General features: G+C 42.1%; 1 protein-coding gene across 1 annotated transcript in view; it reads left to right on the top strand.

Annotated features, from left to right (window-relative positions):
- The first annotated feature begins 109 nt into the window (after positions 1-109).
- Positions 110-27,512, top strand: part of myt1lb (myelin transcription factor 1-like, b) — a 38,850-nt gene continuing 11,447 nt past the window's right edge. The window contains exons 1-3 of the mRNA XM_079641506.1: positions 110-227; positions 6,738-6,783; positions 11,372-11,405. Of these exons, the coding sequence (XP_079497632.1) occupies positions 6,738-6,783; positions 11,372-11,405 (80 nt within the window). The 5' untranslated portion in view covers positions 110-227. The remainder of the gene's footprint in view (positions 228-6,737; positions 6,784-11,371; positions 11,406-27,512) is intronic.

The raw sequence follows: 27,512 nt of genomic DNA, 5'->3' as shown, positions 1-27,512 counted from the left end.
AGAGAGTCAAAGGAGAAGAGGGACTTTCTGATCCTGTCATGGCTGTATATGAATGTGATTCTGCTGCAAATGGTTTTACTGATGCGCGTCTTCTTCTTCTTCCCTCTGTGTAGAAAATGAGTTTGGAGGAGGCGTGGTGAGACGTTCCTCTCCGGCTGAAAGTCAGTAGGTCACGGTGGGAGCACGGGACCGGACCAAAGAGCTGTCTCAACCCCTGACCCTTTCAGGTAGTGGAGCACTTCCTGTTTTTCATGTTACGTTGTTCGCTTTGTGGATCATGCAAGCTGGTGCAGGCAAAGAAAACACACCTGAAGTGTACGAGTTGCTATTGCCTAGTTTTTCAATATATTTTATTCATACGTTCAAACACAAATAGAAACATAGTAGTAAACAATATCACCAATGTCAACAGCGCAGCTCACAACACTAAACAAATAATATATATAAATAGGCAAACACAGTGGTGCAGAGCAGAAGTTTTCATTTTACAGGTTTATCTGGCATGAGTCTGAATGGAAAAACGAATCCAAAATGTTTTAAATGACAGGGGGAACCTTTTTTCATAACAATTTTAAATAGTTATAAACCCATCTTGTAAGCCACATTTTAAATAAAGGTCACCCTTAGTCAGAACTATTTATTATTATTTGTGGAATTCTAGGTAAAAGTTGTTTAATACCTGCATGCTTAGGTAAGTGATATCATTTTTATGTTTTAAAATATAATCACGTTATTTCTACTGACCCTTTTTAATTGACCTGTTCAAACAAAACCCTATACTAAACATTTGAAATACACCTATAGCTTACTTCCAAAAATAGTTCAATGAATTCTGTTCCATTATTAGCAACAATGCCATTATCTAAAATCAAATATTTTAGATTAAGAAAATCAGTAAAAAGTATCCAACCTGATCCACTCAGGCTACATAGCGATCATACAGGTAACAAACACAAATCCTTCTCATCCTGAACTGTAAAAGCTGTCTTTGGACCAGCTGATAAATGGTTGTATTGTATTCTGATCCCACTCTAACCATTTGAGAGCCCTGCACTGCTGCTTCACCCACCTGAGCCATTTTCCCTACGAGTCAGGAATCACTCCCCAGATTTGTAGTCTCTCCTTCCGTCTCCATCACCCTCACTCTCTTTCTCACTGTGACTGTCAGCGCCCACTCAGATGCTTTCTCCGCAGCCCTTCACACTAATTCAGATGCACTTAGCTTCGGTTTGGCACACGTGTTTACTCTCACTAGATGATGCCTGCCGTAAATACCTATTTGCAGTGAAATTCGATAGTGCCAGTGCAGTTTTGGTGTGTGCATGCTGCTACACTGTACAGAATACCAATCTGCGAGTGTGTGTGTGTGTGTGTGTGTGTGTGTGTGTGTGTGTGTGTGTGTGTGTGTGTGTGTGTGTGTGTGTGTGTGTGTGTATGTGTGTGTGTGTGTGCGTGCGTGCGTGTGTGTGTGTGTGTGTGTGTGTGTGTGTGTGTGTGTGTGTGTGTGTGTGTGTGTGTGTGTGTGTGTGTGTGTGTGTGTGTGTGTGTGTGTGTTTGTGTGTGTGTGTGTGTGGTGGAGGTTGGGTTGGGCACCATATGCCTGAAACGCAGTCTCCCAAAACCTCAAGGTGAAACAAAAGGAAACTGATAACGATGTGAATTGTTGTGACAGATGTCTGTGCGCCCCCATCCCCCCATCATCAAAATGATAAACACACACACATACAAAATGCTTGTTCTATGTTTCAGCGCATATTACAACAATCGCTGTATTTCTTATCATGTTTCATTCCCAGCAATTTCTCCATCAAACCGCACCAACTCTGTAGTTGTTTCTTCTGCAATTTGTCTGTTTCTGATGGCGTTCCTCTGTCCTATGTACTGATGGAGACACCTCATAATAGGTTCTGCCACTTTATTTCCCAAGGAATAGGAATTTACATATTGTTTTCATTTTGAGTCCAAATGTACAATCAATACCAACACAAACACAGATGTCCTTCTGACAGCTGCTTTTTCCAAAATGCAGGCTGAATCAAACGTTTAGCCGCATTCCACACTCCATTCACGTGCATTTATTTTCAAAGGATGGCAATCTTTAACAAGCATTTTCTTGTCAACCCTCACACCAAATATGCTGCATATTAATTCAAATGTATGGATGCAAATGACAGAACATGGTGACAACTTCAGAACACAATATATAGGAATATGAAATACATCCCAGTGGGGGTCATTTGAATTGAGATTTAGTTGAATTACTCAAACACACGTTAGGTACTTCCAAGTTGCATATGTGGTCCTACCATTAAGTTAGTGCAGCATTTCTCAAAGTGTGGGGCCCGTCCCACTGGTGGGGCGCAGAGATGTGATTGGTGGGTCGCGAATGGACGCGATGAACGGGAGATTATTATTTATTTTTTAAATTAATTTTTTGGACCTCAGGCCGGAATGGAACCTGGGTCCTCGCGGGCAGTAGTGGACTGTTACAGCCGGAGACTCGCAAGTCCCGAATCTCCCGATGGCCAATCCGAGCCTGCTCACACACACACAACTGAAACCAAAATGATTTACAAACATATGTAAAAATCTCTCATAAACACATATGAAATGCACTCACACACACATATGAAATCCAAAGTTATTCACATATACATGAAACGCTCTCATATAGGTTACACATGTGAAACACACTCTCACACACACACACGAAACACTCATTCTTTTATTTATATGATTTTATTTGTTATTATTGACTGATGTTATTTCTTATTGATTTTATTTGTTATTATTGACTGATGTTATTTGTTATGAGATGTAGGCTAGAACTTGACGTTATTTAAATAAATTTGACGATTTATGAAAAAAATCATTGCAAACAGACGTGTTTTCAGCTTTTTAACATTTCATGATTCAGATACTCCAATACGTTTTTAAATGGTGTATTTAAATTACTTTATATAAATTGCTGGTTGTGTGGAAATCGGAGAGAATTGTCTTTGGATCTTGCTTCATTATATGTGTTTGCTTAACTATCCAAGCTCAACCCTTGGTGCTTGGATCAGCGTGACTCTGTGGTTTTTCACCCGGCCCCATGCGCCATTGATCCGGGGTCTAATTGAGACGCAGACAGAGAAGGAGTGGGCCTCCTCCTAATCCTCAATAAGCAGGCTAACCTTCATTACAGCAGTGACATTTTCCCATGAGGTGCTAGGAGAGAGAAACAGCCAGATAGAATATGATGGCTCTCCAACATATGGTGAGCCGCAGAGGCGTGCCTGCTCTCTGGGTCCAGCGCTCTCACAGAGCTTTGAGGGAAAGAAGCGAGGAAACAAAACTTCCGCTGCTCTAAATGTTGCTGCTGTTTCATTCTGCTGCTGGATTCTCTTATTGTAGACGCTGACGCAGGCCATGTTCAAAACCTGGGCCCTCAACGAGAGTCTGGAGGCTTCAGAGAAGCACTGTTAGTACGCGCATAGGGGGGTGCACTTTATCTAAACATGCATTCATATAGTAGTCAACAGATGATATGCTGCTTCTGCCATTCTGCGTCAGGTTGGGACAATTTTCTCTTTCTCTTTTTATGTCATTCTTTAATTTTCGGAATCCCTTTTTTTATTTACCTATTGTATTTTTATTAGCAGGAGAATTTTAAATCAAAATAGTATTTTTCTAAACACTGTGTGATACAAGTGATGGTAATGCCTGTCACGAAAGTTTAAAATTGTAACGGCATGAAAAATAATTTGTTTAGAAAAGAAGTGGGAAGAACAATACCTTCCATAGGCAAACTGAGGAAGAAAAGAGCACTACCTACAGAAACAAATAGAAATACATTACAGCACCGCCCACAATAATTGACAATTGATCTCTGGGTATTTCAGCACAGAAACAGCGGCAGTGGGTACACAGTGGCCATTTCTCAATCTCGAGAATACTGGCTTCCAAGCCAATATTTCAAGGATGCTACGTCATCGAGTGCCGCCGAAGTACTGTTCCAATGTCCAGCATACTTGGAATTCCACCGAGGCCGCGTCCTTGGTTTGGGGGAAATTTCGAGGCTGCACATGTGTAGAATTCGCGTCCTTCAAATCCCCACAATGCTTTACGCACGGACCAATTTCAAAAACCCTTGCGGAGAATGGCTGAACCGACGTAGCACACATTTAAATGTAAGTATGTAGTGGCGTAGAACATGTGTTGGTAAATATGTTACTTTGTTATCACCAAAAATGTGTTCGGTGAAAGTAAAGCAAGTTCATAATTAGATAGACATCGTGAGGTATTTATTTTCGGTCCAGTTTATGTTGAAACCGTTAGAGAGAGTGGCACACTTTTTAGCCTGTTCCATTCTTCTTCGTTTTCCGAAGCCGTGGCTTGGAAGCATACTTGCTTCGTTTCTGAAGAAAGTGACTTGGAAGTACGCGACTACCAAGCCAGCATCCTCGAGATTGAGAAACGGCCAGTGGGTGTTTCTCAATCTTGATTAAAGCTGCTCCAGAGCCACTATTTCAAGCATACTACATCATCGAGTGCCGCCAAAGGACTGCTCCAATGTCCAGCATACTTGTAATTCTACCGAGCCCGGCGTACTTCCTAGCGAGAAATGTCGAGGCTGCACATTTGTAGACTCCGCGGTCTTAAAATCCCCACAATGCTTTGCGCACGGACCAATTTCCCCAAATCTGTGGCGGAAAATGTAAGGCAGGGCCTCTCATATGAAGCACACCTGCACACTTGCTCGCCTGTTCCACTCTTCGTTTTCCAAATGCCATGAAGTATTCTTGCCTCGCTTCTGAAGCAAGTGACTCTGAAGACATGTTGTCAGGGTTGAGTGAAGCAGGCAGGACCCAAATGCAGATTTCAACGAGAAAATACCTTTATTCCAAGGAAAGCGTCAGAAACAGAACAGTACCCCGTGAAACAGTCAAAGACAAACAATGAACCAGTAATGACAGACAGAAAAACCAGAACTTAAATACACACAAGACTAATCACACAAACAAGACACAGGTGAGGAGGGAGGAGAAAACACAGGGGCACCAGGTGAACACAATCGGGTAATTAGGTAGGAGGGAAAACAGACAGACAACAGGCAAGACAGGGGGTGAACACTCTTCAAAATAAAACATGAAACCAAAGACAGAAAAAGACAAGACAAAACACAACACAGACAGATCGGGACACACGTGCTACCAAGCAAGCGTACTCGAGATTGAGAAACACCCAGTAACTCAAATAGAAGAGAAAAACTATGAGTGAAATGGACTTTACATTGAATATGAGCTTTTCTATTAAGAGTTAGATACTACCGATATTTAGGGCAGTCTGGAATAACATCTGTCCGTACAGTAGTCCATGTGCTGAGAAAGCCTATGTATCCGACATGATTTCTCTTCCCCTTTAAAGTTGCACATGTTGAGGGCTCTTGCTCGTACTGCAGATTGTTCCAGAGAAGCTTTGATAAAACAGAGCAAAGACCGGGGAGAGATGCTCACTGAGAGAGGACTAACTCCACTTTGCTCACATGACTACTTCGGAAAAAACCAAGGTTACTCACTCGCATAGGTACACACTCTCAGTAGGCTACTCTACGCTCAGTCTGTCTGAATGAGAAAGAGGGGAGAAGACTGGATTGATAAGTTGTTATTTCCCTTTTTCTTTTAATATCCATTGCCATGGTAACAACAGTTAAGCTTCATGGAAAATATAAAAATAATATATATTTCTACATAGTATAGCTGAGACTCTCCAAAATACTCTAGGTCTTTTCCTCCCTGCCACGCTAATAAGATTTAAAAGGTATCCTTGCCTTTCATCTTTTTATTTTTCTCCAGCTGAAACATTTATGAGCATTCATAAAGAAACACACCATTAAGGCTGAGGGGCTCTACAGTAAAGTAAGTGTGGTGTTAATAAATCATGTTTAATAAAAAGAGACATCCAAACAGGGCCAAGGCCCCCGTCAGAGTCCAAACCCAGCACCATGAATATTTAGGGACATCTGGAAATAACAGAGCGACGTTAAGGCTCCTCAACAATTTATGATGTGTTGGTGCGGGAGAGACCTACCTTTAGAGGGATGTATGTTGCACTGGCATGAAAGTGAGGTGGAAGGGAGGATAATGCTTACTCTGGCATAATAAGAGCATGAAAGCGGGGAATATTGAGGAGGCGACAGCATAAATGGAAACCATGCTGTTAATGTTGAATGGTATTATGTCTGCAGTACATGTGTAGAATGATGGTCACACATTCATGAATAGACAGATGGATGGAGTATGATAAATACTTCACATAGGATTTGCTTCATTTCAAAATGGGGATTTATATTCCTTCCTAAAGCGGAATATAGGGATATTCATTTAATACTTTTTTTATCCCTTTTTTCAATTTACAAACAATTTGATCTGTTAGCCAAAAAGTAGTCTTTACATAACCTGTTTTAGTTTTAAGTTATTTCCTGGAATACTGAGTACACTTAACACCATATTAACACTAAAATATAATTTTTTTTATTTAAGAGATCCTTTTATTCACATTCACACTGCCCAATAAATCTATACAGAAACCTGTCAGATATCAGGGGTCCTAATGTGCCTTAGTCTTTAAATCACTTAACTGTTGGACAAAGGGTAATACTGTACCCTGAGCAATAAGGAACATATATCCCGATTAAATATAATTGATCAGCTCCGCGGTGTGTGTTTAACTGCTTGTTTGCGCCTTCTCTGCAGATGGAGGTGGGTGCAGACGATAAGCGCCATCGAACACGCTCCAAAGGTATCTGCACGGACACACGCGTACACACAGCGGCACTGACATTCAGCGTGACCTTCCCCACACACACACACACACACACACACACAAACACACACACACATACTGTACATACACCACTGCACAAATCCCAGACTGTCACAGTTGAGTTGCTTCTCCTCACCGCTCTCTCTTCCTCTATCCCTTTTTATTTTTTCCCAGCAAAAACAGAATACCAAAGGCATTTAAAGAGCTTTGTTCGAAATCCAATAAATACAGTGATATCTAATCGTACAAAATGATACTACGTGCAAAGTGAAAACACATTTTGGAACTATAAATAAACAAATGAGGTAACTCTGTTTGAGCTGATGACCTGGTGAAACCTTTTGACTTGTATGTATCAGGTCCTTTGTGTACTTGGTCACATATAACAAGTAGAATCTCACGTTAGCCCTTGTCCTACTCCCAGCTCTCCAGTCCACTCTCACAGGTTTAAAGAAGAATCTCAAAAGAAATGACCATGTTTTAATCAGAGGATCCTCTTGATGCATATTTAATGTAACTTTAGAACAATGTGAAACATCTTTGACCGAACAAAGAAGGTGTTGACCATTGTTCCGACATCAAGAGGATCATGCACTGTGTGGTGAAGGCTACGACCATGAGCCCCTGTTTGATTGGGTTACATGTGTCCTCTGCATGTCGGCCAATGAGGGAACAAAGAGGAGGACTGCCACTTTAATCGTCTTCCAGGCTGTGTCCAATCACTCCCTATTCCCTCATTTGATTTTATATCAGAATATGATCCGATCATTTGTACTTGTTTAATTGACTGAATACTTCTACATGCCACAGACACATCAATTATAACGTGGATCATTTTATAAATTAAATATTATAAACTTTTATGAACAAAATCACTATATTTACCGTTGGTGAAGCGCATTATAAAAAATGTGTCAGACATATAAAAGCAATATAGAAGCAGCACAAGAACATGTAACATATTCGATAGAACAAATGTGGTAACAAATAAATAAAACTGAAAAACAACACACTGAAATACTGAAGTGTAAATATTCTTTATATTATGTAATGTTTACAACCCTAACAGAAAAACGATGAGCATAGCTCCGAAACACCTGTGTAGCTACTGTCTAAGAACCTTGATATTTAAAAAAAGGCTCATAGCAGATTAATCCGTGTATCTACCGTCCAATTGTTTTTCTTTATTAAACACGTAAACGGAAGAGCGTCTGAGAGTCCTTTTTGCTTTTTACCTTACTAAATGGTCAAATGGTCCTTGGAGCGAGGGGCGGGCCGAAACTCACGGAAGTGATTTCAAAACAAAAGCACTCGTTTGGTAAAATCACACTTTGAATCAATACAGAATCCTGCTGAAGGAACGGTGGGAATTTAGCGATCAAAACGAAAACGGCCAAGACACATATTTAGCCCAGAGAATGGATGTTATTAAGGGCTGTAAATATAATAACCCTCTGTCTAAAATGGACAACATTGTTTGGAGATTTAAACTATACAGCGATTATGCACTGCGGTCACTCAGCCGCCTCTGCACTTTGTTTTTTCAAATCAGCTGCTCTTCATTTTTCCTGCTATATTTGACGAGTGATACAAATATTTGTTCCCACAAGTTCTTAAGGAAACTGACACTGTTGGACTCGGTTCTAGTTTGACTTCTACCAGAAATAAAATGAAGTACTTTTACTGTGTACTTTGTGAGTAATCCTCTGTCAAAGTCCCCTCCTTAGAGCAAGAATGCATGTTTCTCTGCTATTTTGAATAAGAGTTAAAACACCTTTCTTCATGAGACTGATATTGTTGGACAGAGTATTTTAAGAGGATGGTAGACTTGATGGCAGCAGCATTTTACACCTTGGAAAATCTTTAGAGACTTGCCTGGATAGTTGGCCTATCCTTCAGCACACTGACACACTCTGTCACTCTTGTTGGCCTCTTATGAAGCTGCCGTCTTTTAAAATATGATTATTTCTCAGCCGCTAGTTCGTTCCTCACAGATTCTTCAGTCTCATCAGCCTCATCCTTCCATCAGTCCTCTGCAGTCAACGCATCAGCTTTCCGCACACTTCCAGTGTCTGACTCCATATGATATTGTCCTGATGCTGTAAGGGTGATACCCCATGATCACAAAATGACCCAAGGAGACACCCAAGGACCTCATATAATGTCTGTCATTAATGTTACATCACCCGTTATAACAATTTGATTTCCTTTTTTCTCTTCTCTTAACTAAATAGTCCTGTCTTTAAGTATAATATAATGTAAAGTCCTTTTCCTGCACCATTTTAAGGCTTCAAAACAGGCATTTTGACTGTATGTGTTTGGAGAAATGACACAATAAATGGCCAATAATTGTACTTTATAAACTCTTAATTATGTGGTGCTCGAAGAAATACACACTGGCTAAGCCGGCCAGGTTATATGCCTTTTTTGGAGCCATTTTTTGCAATATTTATTAAAATGTCACTAGTTATTTAAACAAACCACTATCTGAGGATAATACAAGCAACCATAAAACGCCCTTTAGTAGAGAGCCATTGAAGCCAATGAGAATGTATCCTTCCACAAATATTTTCAACTGCTGTAAGTTAGGGCACTATCTGTGCAGAAAATTAAAAATATTCTTCATTTGCAGTATTGTTTTTTAAAAGTGTTCAGAAAGACTGCATCAATTATATGCTATATACAGTATATAATATCAATATTTGTATTAACTAACCAAAGTCAATTTAAATAGTGGGCAAAAATGGGTTAATTGCCATGCATGTGGTGTTTGATATAGTTTACGTTGAATTTCAACTATTTTAGGCAGAAAAACTTATATATTGACTAAAACTTTTTTTTACAATTTACTATAATTTAGAAAGGTTTTTGTGAGAAATCATTTCAAAGTAAACTTTTTTTCATTTTGTATTTACATTTGAAATGTTTGCAGACAACATTATTAATTTATCAATTTTTATCAATTTTTTTAATTATGAATCGATTTATTTTATTGTGTTTCCTTGAGGCTGGGGAAGATAGATCAGCATGTAGTTCAACATGCAAATGTTCTAATGCAAGTAAGTATAACATGGAAAAGGAAATAAAATACGTTTCATACAGTAGGAGGATGTGGATTTATTTTTTATCACCTTGTAATTACACAATCAAACAATGTAATGTAGCTCTGGCCTTCACTCACAAAAAAACATTTTGTTGAATTGGACTCATTTTTCAAAGCTCTATTGACTGACATGCAATGACTGGAATTGATGGAAGAATCTGCGAGGAATGAACTAGGAGCAGAGAAATAATCATATTTTAAAAGACAGCAGCTTCATAAGAGGCCAACAAGAGTGACAGAGTGTGTCAGTGTTCTGAAGGATAGACCAGCTATCCAGGCCAGACTCTAGACTTTCCAAGGTGTAAAAATGCTGCTGCCGGAGTACTGACAGGAAGTATTGCTGATATTAAGTCCAGCATCCTCTTAAAATACTCTGTCCAACAATATCAGTCTCATGAAGAAAGTTTTTTTTAACGCTTATTCAAAATAGCAGAGAAACATGCATTCTTGTTCTCAGGAGGGGACATTGACATAGGATTGTTGGAAAAGTACACAGTAAGTACTTCATAGTACTTGTCGGGGTAGTTTCACTAGTACTGAGTCCAACAGTGTCAATCTCACTAATAACTAATGGCAACAAAAAAGAATTCCCTCATCAAACTTAGCAGAAGTGGCTTGATTTTGTTCTCAGCAGGGGACTTTGACAGAGTATTTCTAAAAAGATACACAGTAAAAGTACTTCATTTTATTTCTGGTAGAAGTCAAACTAGAAAGGAGTCCAACAGTGTCAGTTTTCTTAAGAACTTGTGGTAAAACATATTTGTATCACTCGTCAAATATAGCAGGGATAATGAAGAGCAGCTGATTTGAAAAAACAAACGCGAGAGGCGGCGGAGTTGACCGCAGTGCAGAATTGCTTTATAGTTTAAATCTCCTAACAATGTTGTCCATTTTAGACAGAGGATTATTATATTTACAGCCTTTAATAACATCAATTTTCTGGGCTCAATATGTGTCTTGGCCGTTTTCGTTGTGATCGCTAAATTCACCTTGTTTCCCTTTGTTTATAATATTATCACCGCTTTTGTTTTGAAATCACTTCCGTGAGTTTCGTCCCGCCCCTCGCTCCAATGACCATTAGACCATTTAGTAAGGTAAACAGCAAAAAGCAAAAAGGCCTCTCAAACGCTCTTCCGTTTACGTGTTTAATAAAGAAAAACAATTGGACGGTAGATACACGGATTCAGATTGGATCTCATATCTCTTAGAAGTACTATAAATAATAATGATCAACATAAGACAGAGATAGCATCTAAAAATGATTTATGAGTACGAAGTGTTTCAATGGAAACTCATTTCATGGTAAACCTACACACATTAGAAGTCACGATGATCGGCTACTCAGCGGGTTCCTTTTCATGTGTTATACAAATAGCCTGTGGATTTAGAATGCACTAGTCAGTCCTGTTCATAATCTCTCTCCCCCTCTCTCTCTCCCCCCTCTCTATCGCTCTCTCTTAGTGCCTGTGGATCCAGCATTAACAGAGCTTTTCAGGTCAGTGAAATGTAAAAAGTGCACTGCACTGATACACACACACACACACACACACACACACACACACACACACACACACACACACACACACACACACACACACACACACACACACACACACAAAAGCAACACAAATCTACAGACAGGCGGAAAATGGAGACGGTTACACAAACACAAACTAATACACACCCACTCACTAAATTGGCCTGCTGTTGTCTAAGTGCTGAGGCAGAGACAGTCAAACAGTGCCTGGATCAACTGTCCCCTTCTCACTCTTCCTCTGCGCTGTGATAGCTGCCCTCGCTTCAGCAACACTCTCCAAAGTGTGTTTTGATGCCAGTTATTTCTCTTTCTTGCTCTTTCTTTGGTCCCTCTGCTTTCCTCCCTTCTTACCGTTGCTTCAGCCACACAGAGGTTGTTCCATTCTCTATTCTCATTCCTCACTCTGTGTCTCTTTGGACATCTTCTTCGACCAAATAATTTCTTATACAAATTCACATTCTGAAAATTACATATGCAGGTTTTGTCAACTTATAATGCTCCAACTAGACAAGTAAAATAATTGCTTTTCTCGTATGCACTTATTGATATTTAGCGTGACAGACAATTATCCATTCATTACCCATGCAGCACGACTCTTTCTCTCTTTCTACGCCTACTGCCTTAAAGTTGTTGTTGGGTGAGTTGAGTAGGCGGAAGGTAGGACACTTCTTTTTTTTGTGTTTAAAAGTTTTCTTTGTCACTGGAAACAAATCTTTCCAGCGTTTTTTTTATACTATCGTAATTTTTTTAAGAAATGCAGCCAAGGACGGATGTCATGGTTGGGGAAATTACAAATAGAAGCAAAGCTTTGATACACATTGATTTCTGCTGCAAAGTACATTTTTTACCAATGGGGTCATGGAGATTTTGAAACCAGATTTAAGTGTATATTTAATAAACTGCAGTTTTTGACACATCTGCATAGGCTTCACCACTCTACCTTGAATGTGGCTGCGTAATTCCATGGGTGTATAAAGAAAACTGGATACAGCGTTGGAGGCGGGGCCCCGTTCATTCATATGAAAGTTACTCAGTGGGGCATTAAGCCCAAAGGGCCAGACTCTCAAGTACAATATTACCAGGACTAGGGATCTGGGTCCAGAGAGCATTTCATCTTGCATTTCCCCTAAGCCCCTCCCCCAATTTGCAGTGTCACGGCTGGTCTTGGCTTATTTCGATGATTGTAGAGGGAAAGTAACTCTGTATTTGACATGTAGCTCCTTTCACAACTTACTGTAAAGGACTTAATGTTGTAATTAAGGTATATTCAATTTTCACACATGGTGGTTGTTTTGAAAATATATGCTGATTTACACATCTCTTTCCCAATGTTAGTGGATGGTGAAAAAGTATTTTTGGGCCCATGACATTACAGAAGCTGTAGTACCACTGTTTGGCCACTACAAACATTTGAATGCCCGGCTCACTTCCTGAGCAATCACAGTAGTCAGCAGAAAAAGAATATGGAATCGGAGGATGAAATCCTAAACCCTCTTTTATGGTCACACATGTTCATGCAAAAATCAATCACAGCGAAGTGTAGTCTCTGCTTTTTACCCTATAGTAGTAGGAGCAGTGGGCAGCTATTGGACAGCGCCCGGGGAGCAATGGGAGTGGGGGGGGGGGGGGGTGTCCGGTGCCTTGGAGGTGAACTGGGAAATCTCCAAGTAGCAGTCCACACTCCATATTTTTAAACTGTTCGGGACTTGAACTAGCAACCCTACGGCTCACAGTCCAAGCCCCTACTGACTGAGCCACTGCCGGACGAACTACAGTACTCACCAAGGAGTTCAGCTGAAGATGAATATTATTATGTATCACTCTGAGCACAAAACCAAACCTTTTCATTAATACATGTATTGACTTGACTGAAGAGCCTCTATGGGATGAGTCAAATCCCTTGAGTGGCAGCCCTCATTCTGAGGACTTAAATGATACACAAAACAAACTAAACAAAAATTGTTTTTTGTTGCCATTACAATGTACGAGGCTCTCGTGAGAATTGGCCCTAATGGAGCCCTAACCCTGGCATTGTAACAGCTTATTGGCGTATGTTCCACACTGCGCAACACAGTCTCTGGGGAGGAAGAGGAGTGTAGCCCAAAGGATCTAACCGGAGTTCATTAATGTTAGCCACTCTGTCCACACCACGTCCACTTGTGACCGTTAGCCATGCACACAGACTCCAGAATAGATTTGACATATACTTTTGTCTTCATTTGCGTTGTGTAAAGTATAACATGCTTGGGAATTCAGTAGTGGCTATTCCAGCGTCCTCTACTTGTCTTTGCGAGTTGTTTCCACACTAATAATGTGTGAATTTCATTTTGTCCTTGGCTGTGTGGTAGGGGGTGTTTGCAGCTCAGATAAGGGTTTGCTACCTATATATCAATACAATATTATTCCACCTGGAAGATTACTGTGTAGCCTTTAGCTGATATTCAGATTGTACAAGGTGTACTCTCCCTCCTCTCTCTCCTCAATCCCGCATCCCTCTCCCCATTTTCCATCACCTCCCTCTCTCACTTAGTTCCCTCTCCCTCCCTCCCCTCCCCTTTCTCTGCTGCTGCCTGCAGATAGTAATTAATCAGGGGATCGATGTGAAGCCTATCTCCAGGCTGAGGCGTCTATAATGTCGATAATGCTGCTCGATGGCCTCTCTCCCCGGAGAGCTGATAGTCTTCAGGACGAACACGCTTGACTTTGCATGAAGCAGCCTGGACTGCGCCAGATGGACCGCTGCCGTTACGCTTGTGTGCGTGCGGGTTTCTTATTTACAAACGCCCACACAGGTTTGCACATTGACAAGGGTCAGGTGAACGATAGCGTATTACTAGACTGAGAGAATCTCAAAATATAGAAAGGTTGACTATTTTAGGGTTAAACTAAATACTGGATAGTAAATGCTTTTATAAAACTGTCAGTGTTCCTCATTGACATTGAACAGGGCTCTATTTTTCATAACTGGATTATTTTTGGTGGAATATTAGAATATAAAACATGAGTCTGGATTTCACAGTTATGCAGTCTTGATAAAAATGTATCTTAAGCTGTTGGGAGAGCTTTGTGTTATTTGGTTTCATTTGAAAATAACATATTCTGCTAATTTCCAGGTTCATATTTGTATTTTGCGCCTCTACTGTGACATGTTTCCATGATTTAATGTTCAGAAAGCTCTTTATTCTTCTCATACTACCTGTGCTGCAGCCCCTCTTTCCCCCTTTTTCTGATTGGTTTGCTGACCGGCTCTGTTATCATTGGTAAACCCCTTAGAGATGTCCCGTCCCTTAGCCTATCAAGTACAATGTGTTTGATTGCTCGCCCGATAGAAGCGCAAGTGTTACATAGTGACGTCACTATGTTATGGAAGTAAACAAATTCCAATGGAGGCGTTTCAGGCAGGGGAGGAGTGTGTGGGAGAGAAACTCCCTCTGGAGGGAACTTTGGGATTTTAGCCTTTGCAGACCGTTTACATACACTAACACCTGTTTGACATACTACAGGAAAGGGAAAGCCCCAAAAAGCCTAATAGGGCCTCTTTAAGCCTTTTTTATAAATGATATGTGAGTCATTGAAGTCGCCCAGATTCCAGGTTGCATCAGAGATATGGCTTTGAGGTTCCTGACTCTGATGGCTTCAGACGTCTTCCTCAGCACTTCAGATATGGAACAGTCATAGTAATCATAGACCCTCAGGACAGCAAACTGAAGTCTGTATTCTATATGACGAAAGTGTAGGAGAAGCAACAAGCTTGCTTTACTGGACTGGTAGTAGTATTGTGCACAATACGGGTTCAGGGCTTCCGTGTGTTGTTGCAGCTGCCCTCCGTCTGCGGCTATAAATAGCAGCTACTATAAAAATTGGACGGTAAAGGCATGCCTTTCTATTCAAAGCTCTAATTACATGGTTGAATTTCTTTTATGAAAGAAAAGAAACAAAGAAAGCTTTAACAGAGACCCCATCTCAATAAACCTCATCATGGTTTTCACAAGCAAGGTGGGTTGGGGGAGGAGCTGCGCTAGACGGAGCTCACAGCATAAACATTCCCCTCCAAGTCTCTTTTGTCATTTGCATATTTACAGTCTGCCATGCTAATCGTGTTTATTGGGGTGTATAAGTACTGCGCATGAGCTCAATAGGGGAGGATAGCTTTGTGCCAGAGACTGCATTGGGAGGCTCTGGGATAAACATGGCCCCCTTCCCCCCATTTCGCTAGATAAACGGCTCCTCTTCCAGTAAACCAATTTCAAAAGACAAAAACAGCTGTCTTACGTAACTAGGACAGCTCAGGATTTTGCTAATTATGGTTTTAATGTTCAGTAAATAATTCTCCAGATTTTTTACAAAGCCAAGAATTTGTGAAGATATTTTTGTGTTTTCGGTGTTGTTTGGTTGAGCAGGTGCAAAATGTGTTCTTCAAAATCACATCATTAAAGAGAGCTGAATCCATACTATGTGATGGATGTCTAGCTTACAGGAATAAGGTATTTGTTCACTTGACTGCATGTATCAGAAAATATTATAGAACAAATTACACCGCTTGAAAAAGCTATCAATATGTAAAGGTGTTCAAGGTGGATGTCTCAGTGCCTAAGGCTGGCTCTCAAAGGTAAACTATTCATTCCCTGATTTGTATTAATACTAACAAAAAAGTCCAAATCCAGATTTGCACGATTTCACCTTGAGCACGTAGATTTCATTGTCAGCCCCGCGTGTGCTTTTGCACTGAAGTGTTGAGCACAGTTAAGTAAGGTGGATAACTGCTAAAGCTCCTCATTTTCCCCCTGTCAGATGCCCTGCTCTCACACAGAAGACATGAGGTGGTCCTCTGTGGCGACGGGCCGAATGAGAGGGGCGTACAGTCCGGCTCTGCCTTTAATTGCCGGTGTCAGAGCTGAAACATGGCCGAACAGGAAATGAGCAAGTTAATGAAACGTTTTAATTATTCAACATAATTGTGGAACGTGACGAGCGTGTCGGTGAATCCCCGGCCTGGCTGTTCTCACAAGGTGTCTCTTCAGCACACACACATTCCTGCACTCACTCCCTCATTCCCTTTGTCTCACACACACTGAACACTTGCTTTCCCATGGTGCTCTAACTCATGCTTATTACCATTCTCTTCCATGATAGGATGAGTGAGATCAGTCCGTGTTATAATTACTTGCCCTTGTTTGCTCGGGGTCGTACCTCCGAGCCGCCCACCTCCACCCCCCCGCTGAGCCCGTATACCCACTGGCCTGAGCCCCCGCAGCCATTCTGCAGGGCGGCGGGAACTGGCATATTGATCTGAGAGCTGGAGAGCTCAAGAATGAAAGACTTTTCCCTCATTCTCTATCACTGTCTGTCTTATAACACACACACGCACACGCACACACACACACACACACACACACACACACACACACACACACACACACACACACACACACACACACACACACACACACACACACACACACACACACACACACACACACACACACACACACACACACTTACCATCAGTGCATGGCGGATAATTAAAGAGAACTAAAACAAACATGAGGATATCAGTTCATCAGCACGCCTGAGACTGCTTCCTATCTCCCCCTCTGTCTTTGGTCGCTCCTTTCTTCCTTTCTCCTGTTTCCTCATCTTGACATTCCTCTTCTCCTCTCCTTCCTGCCCCTTTTTAGTTCCCCTCTCTCCCCACAACACCCTTTCCTTCCTTCCTCTTTCCCTCTACCCCTCCCATCTCTCTCGGCTGTCTCTGGCAGAGCTAATTCCCTCTTCAGATGGTGCAGCTCTCATTTGCATACTTATCAAAGTGTTTGGACTATCCGACAGAAGCTGTAGGAAGGTGGGGTCATTAATATGTTAATTACCAACCCCCCTTTTTATCATCCCCACTCTCCTTTAGACGGCAGCGAATCATCCACATCCTCCACCTCCGCTTTGCACGCAGTCTTTGAATGTTTGAATATCCTCAGAGGCTCTGCAAATGCCATGAGACTGTAGACACTACACACGGGGGTTAGGGTAGATAGTTAACCACCTATAGTTTATGTGTATTGTCTTGTGAGTGTGCACTGGTCCTGGTTGCTAACAACATTTAGACTATCATTAGCAACTATGTTGTGGCCTTTATTTTGTGAAGGACAGTTCACATTACAGCAACGTTACTTGAGATATTGTTGTGCATTTTAATTAAAGAAATTGAGTGTTTTAAACTAAATCATGGATCTCATGGTAGCTAGCCGATCAAATCTACCACCATTGTCACTGTAAGTCAAATGCAAGAAAAAAAGCTTGACAGGCATAGCAACAGTAACCAAGGAGGGCGGGGCTTGGCACACTACCCATTACTAACTCTAATGCACGTCTGAGTTTGAACCATATCTAAAGGCACATTTCCATGAGAGACATTTACATACTGCACTATAGATCAAGGCTAATCCTGGCGTTCAACTAAGGACAGTTAATGAAGAATGTCCATAGACTGAATCTGCATACTGTAAAGGATGCTGTTCCATGTCAGTTTAAGTAACATGATTACCATAATTGTCCTATGGAGAGGTTGCAGGGTCAGTAGTTAAGTCACTCAGCTGAAGGAGTGGGACGTGCCGTTAATTCTGACGTATCTGCTTATGGGCAAAGGTTAATGGGTCATTTATATGTTGGCTGTTGTAGCAAGGCTTGGCTGGTAGAGCGTTGCAGATTACTCAAAGTTGACACAGGTGATTGACTGAGGTGCCTACAACAAGCAAGAATGGCTGACATTCATTCAAAAAGACATGGGAAGTTGTAAGCAAATGTTGGCGCAAGGTATCTTGGGAATTGTTGTCCTTGATCTAGTTTGTTTTGTGTGTTTTTTTATTTAAATGCTGTGCTTTGCTGCACGGGAATGCCAAAATCCACAGAATTAGCAAATGTATTCAGTAATATGTCAGCAAACAGAAGTAAGTGGTTCCTGGAATGAAAGGGAAACATGAACATAAAGCAACATTTCTTCTGTGGAACAGTGAAGTAATAGAGACTCAAGTGTTTTCTAAAGTAGGGTTCAATAATTTAACCAGGAGAGTGAAGGCAGAGACACTGTTCCCTGCTCACCAGTTTAGATTTGAGCTTTTCAAGGACAAATAGCAATGGTAACTGCTAGCCCACTGAACATGTTTATGTTAAGTACAGTTTCTTTCAGAGTCTTGCTTTCCCCTCTACTGTCCTCTTGTTTTCGTATGCCGCTGTGCCTCTGTCAGAGCGCCATGTGGAGGCTTTCTAGGTTAGTATTATGTGTGGTGGATAGAATGAATATAGAAGGGACGACAGTATATTATCACAGGGCCATCTACAGTAAATTGCAGATAAACAGTGTGATTTTTACAAGAGGCAACACAGGCTACCAATGCTTGTATTGTAACCACCACCATTTAATGTTCTCTCTTTCTCAATGGGTAAAATAGGACAGAACAAAGTCAGGGAAGGTTAGGGAGTGAAACAGGGAAGAGAATCATGGAGAAAGGAAGATAGAGGAGTGTGTGTACAATTGAAAGAAAACAACAATACAGCATTGGAAACTAGTAAATGAGGACAGAAGTAAAGTAAAGGCAAGGAGATTAGAGCATACAAAAGGTGAGATGAGGAGAGCCATCACCTTGTTCTTAACAACAATAAAAGCCTCACAAATCCATCTGGCCTTGCCTCTGAATACATATTTTTCTCTGTGCCAAACCGAAAGGGTGTTCAATTCAACCCACGCAGGGCAGACTTAACAATTACTCTCACTTTAAATGCAATTTCCTGGCCGTGGGGAATGATTGACAGATCGTATCCATGGTGTCAGGAGGGCAGCCACACCCCTCCTGACTAAGGCAGAAATTAGAGAACAGTAGGAGCTAAATTACACCTTAGCAAGACCTCTGGTAACAGGACAGCGAGGAAAGCATGATGAATGAGAAAAGGATCAGAACAGAAAGGTAGAGGGTGAGTCGCGTGGGAGCATGGAGATGATTGGAGGAAATACATTTGTAGTTACACAGCAGCACACACACACACACACACACACACACACACACACACACACACACACACACACACACACACACACACACACACACACACACACACACACACACACACTCAGATTCTGGTAGACACACAAACAAACGCACCAAGGTAATGGGTCTGCAGTACTATAGGAGTGCAAAGAGAGAGACACTTACATGTCATCTCTCCCTCTCTCACACACACACAACACACATGCACACACACATTCATCTCATCTTCCTCTACTATGTCATGCTCTCAAAGCACTCAGACTGATATGAGAGCAGCAAGAAACCAGCAGTGTGGCACAATGAGTCTCAGGGTATCTACAATGGAAGAGCCCATTGGCGTGTCCATATAGTAAGGCAGAGAATAACAGATCTACTGTGGTCCCTCTATGCAAGTCAGGTCTTAAAGGGGCCCTATTTTGCTACATTTCATGTTCTTATTTGTATTTCTTGCCTCTACTCTGACATTTTATCATGCTTTTATGTTCATAAAGGTCTTTATTTTTCTCATACTGCCTGTGTTGCAGCACCTCTTTTCACCCTCTGTCTGAAACCAGAGCCCAGTCTGCTCTGATAGGTTAGCTGGCCGGCTCTGTTGTGATTGGTCAACCGCTTGGAGATGTCCCGCCCCTTAGCCTATCACGTACAATGTGTTGGAGCAATAACCAATAGAAGCACAAGTAAACAAAGGAGTCCAATGGAGGCGTTTCAGGCAGGAGGGCAAGTTTGTGGGAGAGGCTCCTTCTTGAGGGAACTTTGGGATGTTAGCCTTTGCAGACAATTCTCATGCACACAAACCTACGTATAAGACACTACAGGAAAGGGACAACCTTAAAAAACATAAAATGGCCCCTTTAAATTATTAGTTATATACTTTATTTGTGTTACTGTTAATGTTATCATTTTTAATAGGCCAAACACAACAATGTCCTGATTATTACTACTTATCAATTACTGTATGTGTATCCAAACCCAGACACGTCTCATGCTTCAGTGGTATAGAATCCAAAGAAATATTAAAAACCAATCAGTGAGCCGCACTGTTGCACTGGGTGATAGGCTTCTTCTTTAAATACACACAATGGGTTTTATTTTCAGTCAATCCTACATACACCCCCCGCTGGAGGGAATACTCAGTAAACTGGAGCATCAAATGTGGATTAATCCATATCTGAAAATGGTTCCAGACACATGCACCCTTTTACGCTGGTTCGAGTGAGTTCAGCAGTAGCCAATGGGCTTGGGGCTGACTGCAACAGATAGAATGGGGAAGTTGTAAAATATTAAGAGACGTACCAACACGTTGATTTTTTTTTGCGTAGCTTAAACTTCCAGAAAAGTAAAATAATCTGCATTGATTGAGGTTTATGTGTTTCAGAATGGTACTGTTGGTAATCAGGAACAGTGTATATCTGAAGTAAACTTGACTAAAACCAGTGTTTTTCTTGAGTCCAGCTTATAAGCAGCACTGACATCCTTGGCAGACTTATTTATTTAAGGCCATATTGTAGGAGTCAATTGAAGAATACTGTAAATGACTTGTTAAAACAGATGTTCCTTGCAGCGTACTGCCTTACAGCTAGTACTGGTGCCGGACCACTTGTGACTGCAGTCTGATGGTCCACTAAGTGTTTGCTGCTAAGACCGACGGCGTACTGTAGGTTTACCTCTATCCGGGTAAAGTGCTGCCAGCCTGGCTTCAAGGGGCCTCGACTGGAGCAGGGCCTCCAGAACAGGCTCTTCACCTGGAGAGAGAGGGGTAGAGAGGCAAAGGGCAGCACACTGACACACACATTCACAAGTAACTTCACACATACTCTCTCTGAAAGCGAACTGACACACATGTAGACATACGAGCCACACACACGCTGACACACACCTCCTAAGCCCTCACACACGCACAACCTACTTCACATGTAGAGCAGCGTTCCCAGCTGAGTGCCTCTCTCCAACCTGGCAATTTCAGCGGAAAGAGAATCCAGCTAAAGTACACAGGGCGTCAAGCAGATTTCACAACAGGGGGTTTGAATGGCAGAATGGCCTCACTGTAGCCCTCGTTACTGATCCGGCAAGATCCAACTCATCTGTTTCAATAGCACTCTATCATTCACACTTGTGTGGATAGATGGAATTAGATTGCAGAAGTCCCATTTTTGTTTTTTTTAATCTTTTTGCAGCAGTGTTGGATTGTTTCTGTAAATACTGTTTATCTAGTGCCGCACATATTTAGGGGTAAACACGTCTCTATACTTACTTCCTCGCATCCACAAATACAATTCATACACAGAAACATAATGTAGTATACGCAGAGCGCCAATCGACAGTGATGTTTTGGGTGACATTTAGTTTCTAGGTTGCACAAGATGCTCGTATAAATGAATCATGAGTAAATCTGTGAGGTGTGAATAATAGATGGGAGGAGAGGTAAAAAACAAAGGAGAGCTGTTATTATTTGTTAATAAGACACTCTGGAGCATCACTAACTAGTTCTCATTACCACAATACGCGCAGGCATGCATACGCACATACACACCCACGGCCACACACACACACCTCCAACCGCCCACATGCACACACACACACCTTGTGCACACAACCCACATGCCAAACACATGCAGACGTCTCTCTTCCTACATGACTATTTTTACCTGTGAAGCCTGTCGTTGCCTAGCACTCTGTAATTACATCCCACACTCCTCCGACGGATGATTAGAAGCAATGATGGATGGGTTAACACTGTCACCTAAGGATGCCTCGGTGCAAAACTAATGAGGTGGCCATACATGTGTCATACAGCTGATACATGCGATAGACCCTCTCAGCCTGCTGCCATAACTGTGGAACAAGTGCGATAAAAGTGCAGGACGTGTCTCCCGCTAATCAACAGATAAGAGATGATGAAGTTACTCCACTGTCGATTAATAGATCTCCATGGCTCGGTGGTGTCTCGACTACGGCCTTCCAGAATGACATGAAGAGTTACTTGAGAGGTTTTTTGCTTTTCAGTTTGCCCCGCCAAACATTTCACTTGAATATCTCAACAATAAAACAAACAGAAACTTTTATTTTGTTTGCTTAGCAAGGCTTTATATCTATAGTGTTCCGCCCACAATCAATGCCCTGAATTCGTCATCACCCTCCATGATTTCATTCACAGTTGAAATCATTTGAACTTTTTGTTTATTGCTATTTTTGGAAATAGCCCGTTATATCGTTTTTTTTACTTTTCACAGCCAGGAAAGATGATACTATGGATTTTGGATCATGTAAGGCAACAACGTTTTTGATACATCCCCTGTATAGACACATCTTGGTGTTATTTGGATCAGGAGGTGGGGTGTGCTTGTCTGCTTATACATGCATTCAATGTGTGTGCCTGTGAGATGTGTGTGCGTGCAGACAGGGATGTGAGGCGTTGCGTTGATGATTGCCGCGGCTGCAGCTGGGGCTGTGGGCTGAGTAATTGCCTGTCTTGGTAGGGAGAGCTTGGTAGGGAGAGCGTGGTAGCGAGCTAAAAGTCAAGTACTCTCTTCCTGCTGTAGACCTCATTTGGATTCCACATTGCTAGCTAGCAAGCTAACGCCAGCCTAGGGCCTGTATTATTCATAGCTTGACAGATAGCTCTCACTAAAAGCATTGGAATTGGGCCAGGTGGTGATGGAGCGACAGGGGGAAGCGGCCCCACTGCAGCACACACTCTGGCAGGAAGAGGATACAGGACAGGAGCAAAGGATACCAAATTGAAGATAGAACGGAGCAGCATTTTTAACTGAGCAAAGGAAAAAGGAAAAAAAGAAATAGGGATTCAGAGATGAAGCGACGGAGGAGGTGAAGAGGGGACAGAGGGTGAAGAAGGATATCAGACAAAAGACGTTAGAGCACAGCTTACATTATAACAGAGATAGAAGATGAGTGCACCAACCACAATAGGATGAAAATGGATAGAAGGCAGAAACGGAAAAAGAAAGAGCGTGTGAGTGAAACCATTTCAAATAGAGGAGAGAAAGAGGCCTGGAAAAAGAAAAAGAGAACAGGCATGCCATCCACCCCCGCCAAGCTCAGCAACCCCTCTGCTTCCATGTGCAGAACCAGATAAGGTCGCATTAATCAAAATCTGCCACTTCCCCCTTCCAAAAAAACACCGTCTATGCCATCAACCCCCCTCTGTGAAGTATCTGTCACCGAAACGGAAATTTCCATATTTAATGGGAAAGCTTTATATCACCAAAAAGCCAGTGTGGGCTGAGGGTGAAAAGCAGAGAGTTGGTTGGATCGTCAGCTCCGTCATTAGCTCATGCACTTTAGACTGCGCGCGGAGCCTCGGGGTTCATTTCAGTTTGCCTCCGACACAATTGTTATCATTTCAAAAGTGTGATGAAGCTGGACTCTGATTGGTATTTGTCTTGTACCAATGCTATATTGTCACCAGAGTCTCTTTCTTCATAGCATATGCTGTCCTTATATAAACCTCTAATGCAATTTAAAACACACTTTTGTAGTTTTCCCCCTTATTTGCCTCCTGAGCATATTATGACAAGCCTGCAGAATACCCATCTGACATTACCCGGCGTCAGATAAACAGGTGGTGTTTATGCTTTTTTTCATCCTCCTCTTTTCTTTTTTATAACTGCCTCCCAGAGGAAAGGCATCAAAGGGAATAGCAGATCATGTTTGGTGAGTGCAGAGTGTGCCAGGGGGACGTGGGCATGAAGGGGGGAGGGGGGGTTGGACGAGGGGGTGGCCAGATGCTTAGGGCCAGCTCCAGGCCGGGCACATCCTGACCTCTAACCCCTGAACCCCCACAAGCCCTCGTGGATCTCAGACTCCCCCTCCCACCCGCGGCCAGCCCTCCCCTCAGAGCAGCTGTCAACTAAATTACATCAATGTCAAAAAGCCCTCCTCCTCTGCTGGGGAGATGAAGCCTCGTAACATGACGCAGAGTTGGGATCAGAATGTAACACGGGAAGGGCACATCAGTCCGACAGAGTTACAGTAACGGATAATGTTGGAGATATACTCTATTGTAGTTATTGTCTACAAATCCTACAAGAGTGAAACCAACAACGTGTTATTATCTCTCAGTACATGCTTCTTACACCGCAGGTCTGTGGCTCAAAACCGCAAGCCCATTGGTTCCTGCCAGGTTCTTACTGAAGATGTACAGCTTTTGAAAATTGCAAGTTACACCTTAAACAGGATTGTGCTGTACTTTTAGAATCACATCATTAAAAAGAAATGAAGGATAGTTTATAACGGATTGACTCAAATAACGGCTGTTCCCATGTTTATGATGATGATGATGATGATGAAGTCACTTTGTGCATTAGTGTGGCTCATTTATCTGCTTTTAGTAGTTTTTGGACAACAATGAAGGAGGAATCAGATAAAGCTGAATATGGATGATATACTGTAGCTTGGGTTTTTCTCATGGGATTTGACAACAAAAACAAAAGTCATAAAGCAAGTCGCTCTGTAGATAAACAAAAACATTAATTTTTTTAAATTATTTGAACAGATTTGATCCTGGTGGGAATTTTCCCATTTTGTTACATTTATTGGATTAATAACTTTATTGGGAAAATATAACAATCGATAATGAAAATAAATCTAATAATAGATTAAATAGTTAGGGACTCATACACTGTCTATTATTCCTGTAAGAAGCACATACTAAATGAAGGGTAAAAGAATAATGTGCATTTGGCTCACAATATAATTTTCCCCTGTTATTCTATTCACTCACACTAACTCGTTCTTGTCAGTTCATCTAAACAAACGATTATCATGACAGCCAACGCTGTGGCTTACATAGACAAATGGACACGCTGGAGGAAAGCATTTCTTCTCCAAAATGGCTGCTGGGCTAGCAGCTAACTAGCTGGCATCTCTCTCTAAGTCTCTGGGTCGGGGTGATTGATTGAAGTCATTACGCTGGTGGAGAGACTCCTTACCTGGCTAATCCAGGAGTGAATTTAGCTGCAGCATGACAGATAGCCACATTACATCCCTGCCGCCGAGTGTGCTCTCCTGCTCAGGACCTCCACCACCAAATGATGTAAGATGGCTTGTATGATACACATCTCAATATTCTGCATGATCCATCACAAAAAAGTGTTCAGTTCTAGGAGTCGGAACAATTCTAGGAGTCTGCTTAATTATTTGGCATATTAAATCAAAATAGATCAATTCACGTAATTAGCCGTTACCATGACTTAATGGTTACCTAAAGTACTGTTTACACCTGCGTTCACCCAATTTGTACAAATGAGTTCAGATAACACGACAACTGATAAGTATTCTGACCATTTGTTTTATTATCGAGTCATCTTCAGATTCAATACTTAGAAGCAAATGGTTGACATTTTGCTTAAAATCCCTCGAACATTAAATCACTCATTAAATCAGTTCCCGATTAGTGTTCTTTTAAACGTCTGATCAACTTATCCTTTAAGCTCCAACCCACATTTCCAAATCTTTGACTATCATGTGCCCAGCCCTCTATCTGAACTGCCCTGATTTGTCTTATCCCATCTTGAATGGTCTCAGCTTCATTCCCACATCCTCCACCAAGTACTCCACCACTCCTCGATGGGACAGTGTCAGTGAGGCGCACACACCACCTGTGAATAGTAGTTGGCAGATATGAATAAAAGCAGCTGAAGAGGAGCCACTCACGCCTTGGATGGACTCTGCAGGATCAAATGTAGCGAGATGTTTGTTAGCTTTATTTGAGATGTCCACTAGAGTCTGTGCTGTATCTCAGTCCTGTCCGGGCAGAGGGGCTTAGTGGGAGTATTTGACTAAAGTTGAGACTGGGTTTTGTTAGCTGCAGGCTAAAAATTCTAAAGCCGGAGCAGTGAATGGGCAACAACAGGCTTATCGAAACCAGTGAGCCGAACAGCAGGGCTGTCGGGGACTGATGCCTAGCCGTCTTAAAAACATATAAACCGTCGTGTTACCAAGAAAAGTAGGATGTTACTGCTTTGTTGAAATATGCATCCACACGAGAAAAGATAATACGCCAACATCTCGTATTAATAAGACTTTGGTGTAAATCCAAGTGGACATGTAAATTCAGCACATTCACAAAAACATCATACATGTTTCAGTGACACCGCAGCTATGAAGTAATATTTTATGAGTTTAAGGACGAGCTGCTGTGTGTGTGCGTGAGCCAAAGCATCTGATATGTGAGCGAGAGACGACAGAAAACGCCCAAATTGCAGCGTCTGCCATGCGCTGAGCCTCCTGCACCAAGACTGGCTCTTTTGTTCTCCCCTAGCTAGCGGGAGAAGCCTGACAGCTCTGAAATGATCCTCTCCCCTTTCACACATCCCTCTTCTTTCTTTTCAACTGCTCCACCGTATATCCCCCACATATTGCATGCACACATAAGAGCTACACGCACATGCACATAAAAACATACATTCTCCTGTCTGTCTCGCTCCTATAGCCTCTATGTATCCTCCCCTCTGCTCATCTTCTCTCCCTGTCTCTCTTTCTCTCTCATTTCTGCTCACTGGCTTGCTGTGAGGATGGTGAATCCCTCATGGATTTCTGGAGGGTATCACCATGGAGACGGGGCTCTGCCACACGTGTCTATAGATCCTCCCGCTGGATAGGGGGCACAGCCAGAGGTGGTGCATTCCCTCCATCTCTAGTGTGCTCTGTGGAGAGTGAAGGAGCGTCAACAATGAGCTCGGGTTCAGGGGGGAGAGATAGGAGGAAATGGGAAACAGGGTGCAGGTGGAGAGAAACATACTCTGAGGTATACAGTGTGTGGAGGAGGTGGTAGAAAGTGGATGTATGGAAGGAAAGAGAGCAGGCGAAGTTATGATTGGTGAGAACAGACACAGAGAAATATGAGGTGAGAGTGTGGGTGACAGGAAGAGATGACGAGGGGGAGAGGAGAGAAAAGCAGCCGTGAGAGGAGGCAGGGGGAGAGGCAGCCTCCTCCCTGTGTCAGGGAGACAAATAGCGTGTGATGCTAATGACCGGCTAAAGCTTTTGCCCCCGCTGAGAACAGCCGCTA

This window comes from Notothenia rossii (genome assembly GCF_949606895.1).
Source record: "Notothenia rossii genome assembly, chromosome: 7".
In the NCBI taxonomy this organism is placed as follows: domain Eukaryota; kingdom Metazoa; phylum Chordata; class Actinopteri; order Perciformes; family Nototheniidae; genus Notothenia; species Notothenia rossii.
This window is presented reverse-complemented; position numbering and strand designations above follow the sequence as displayed.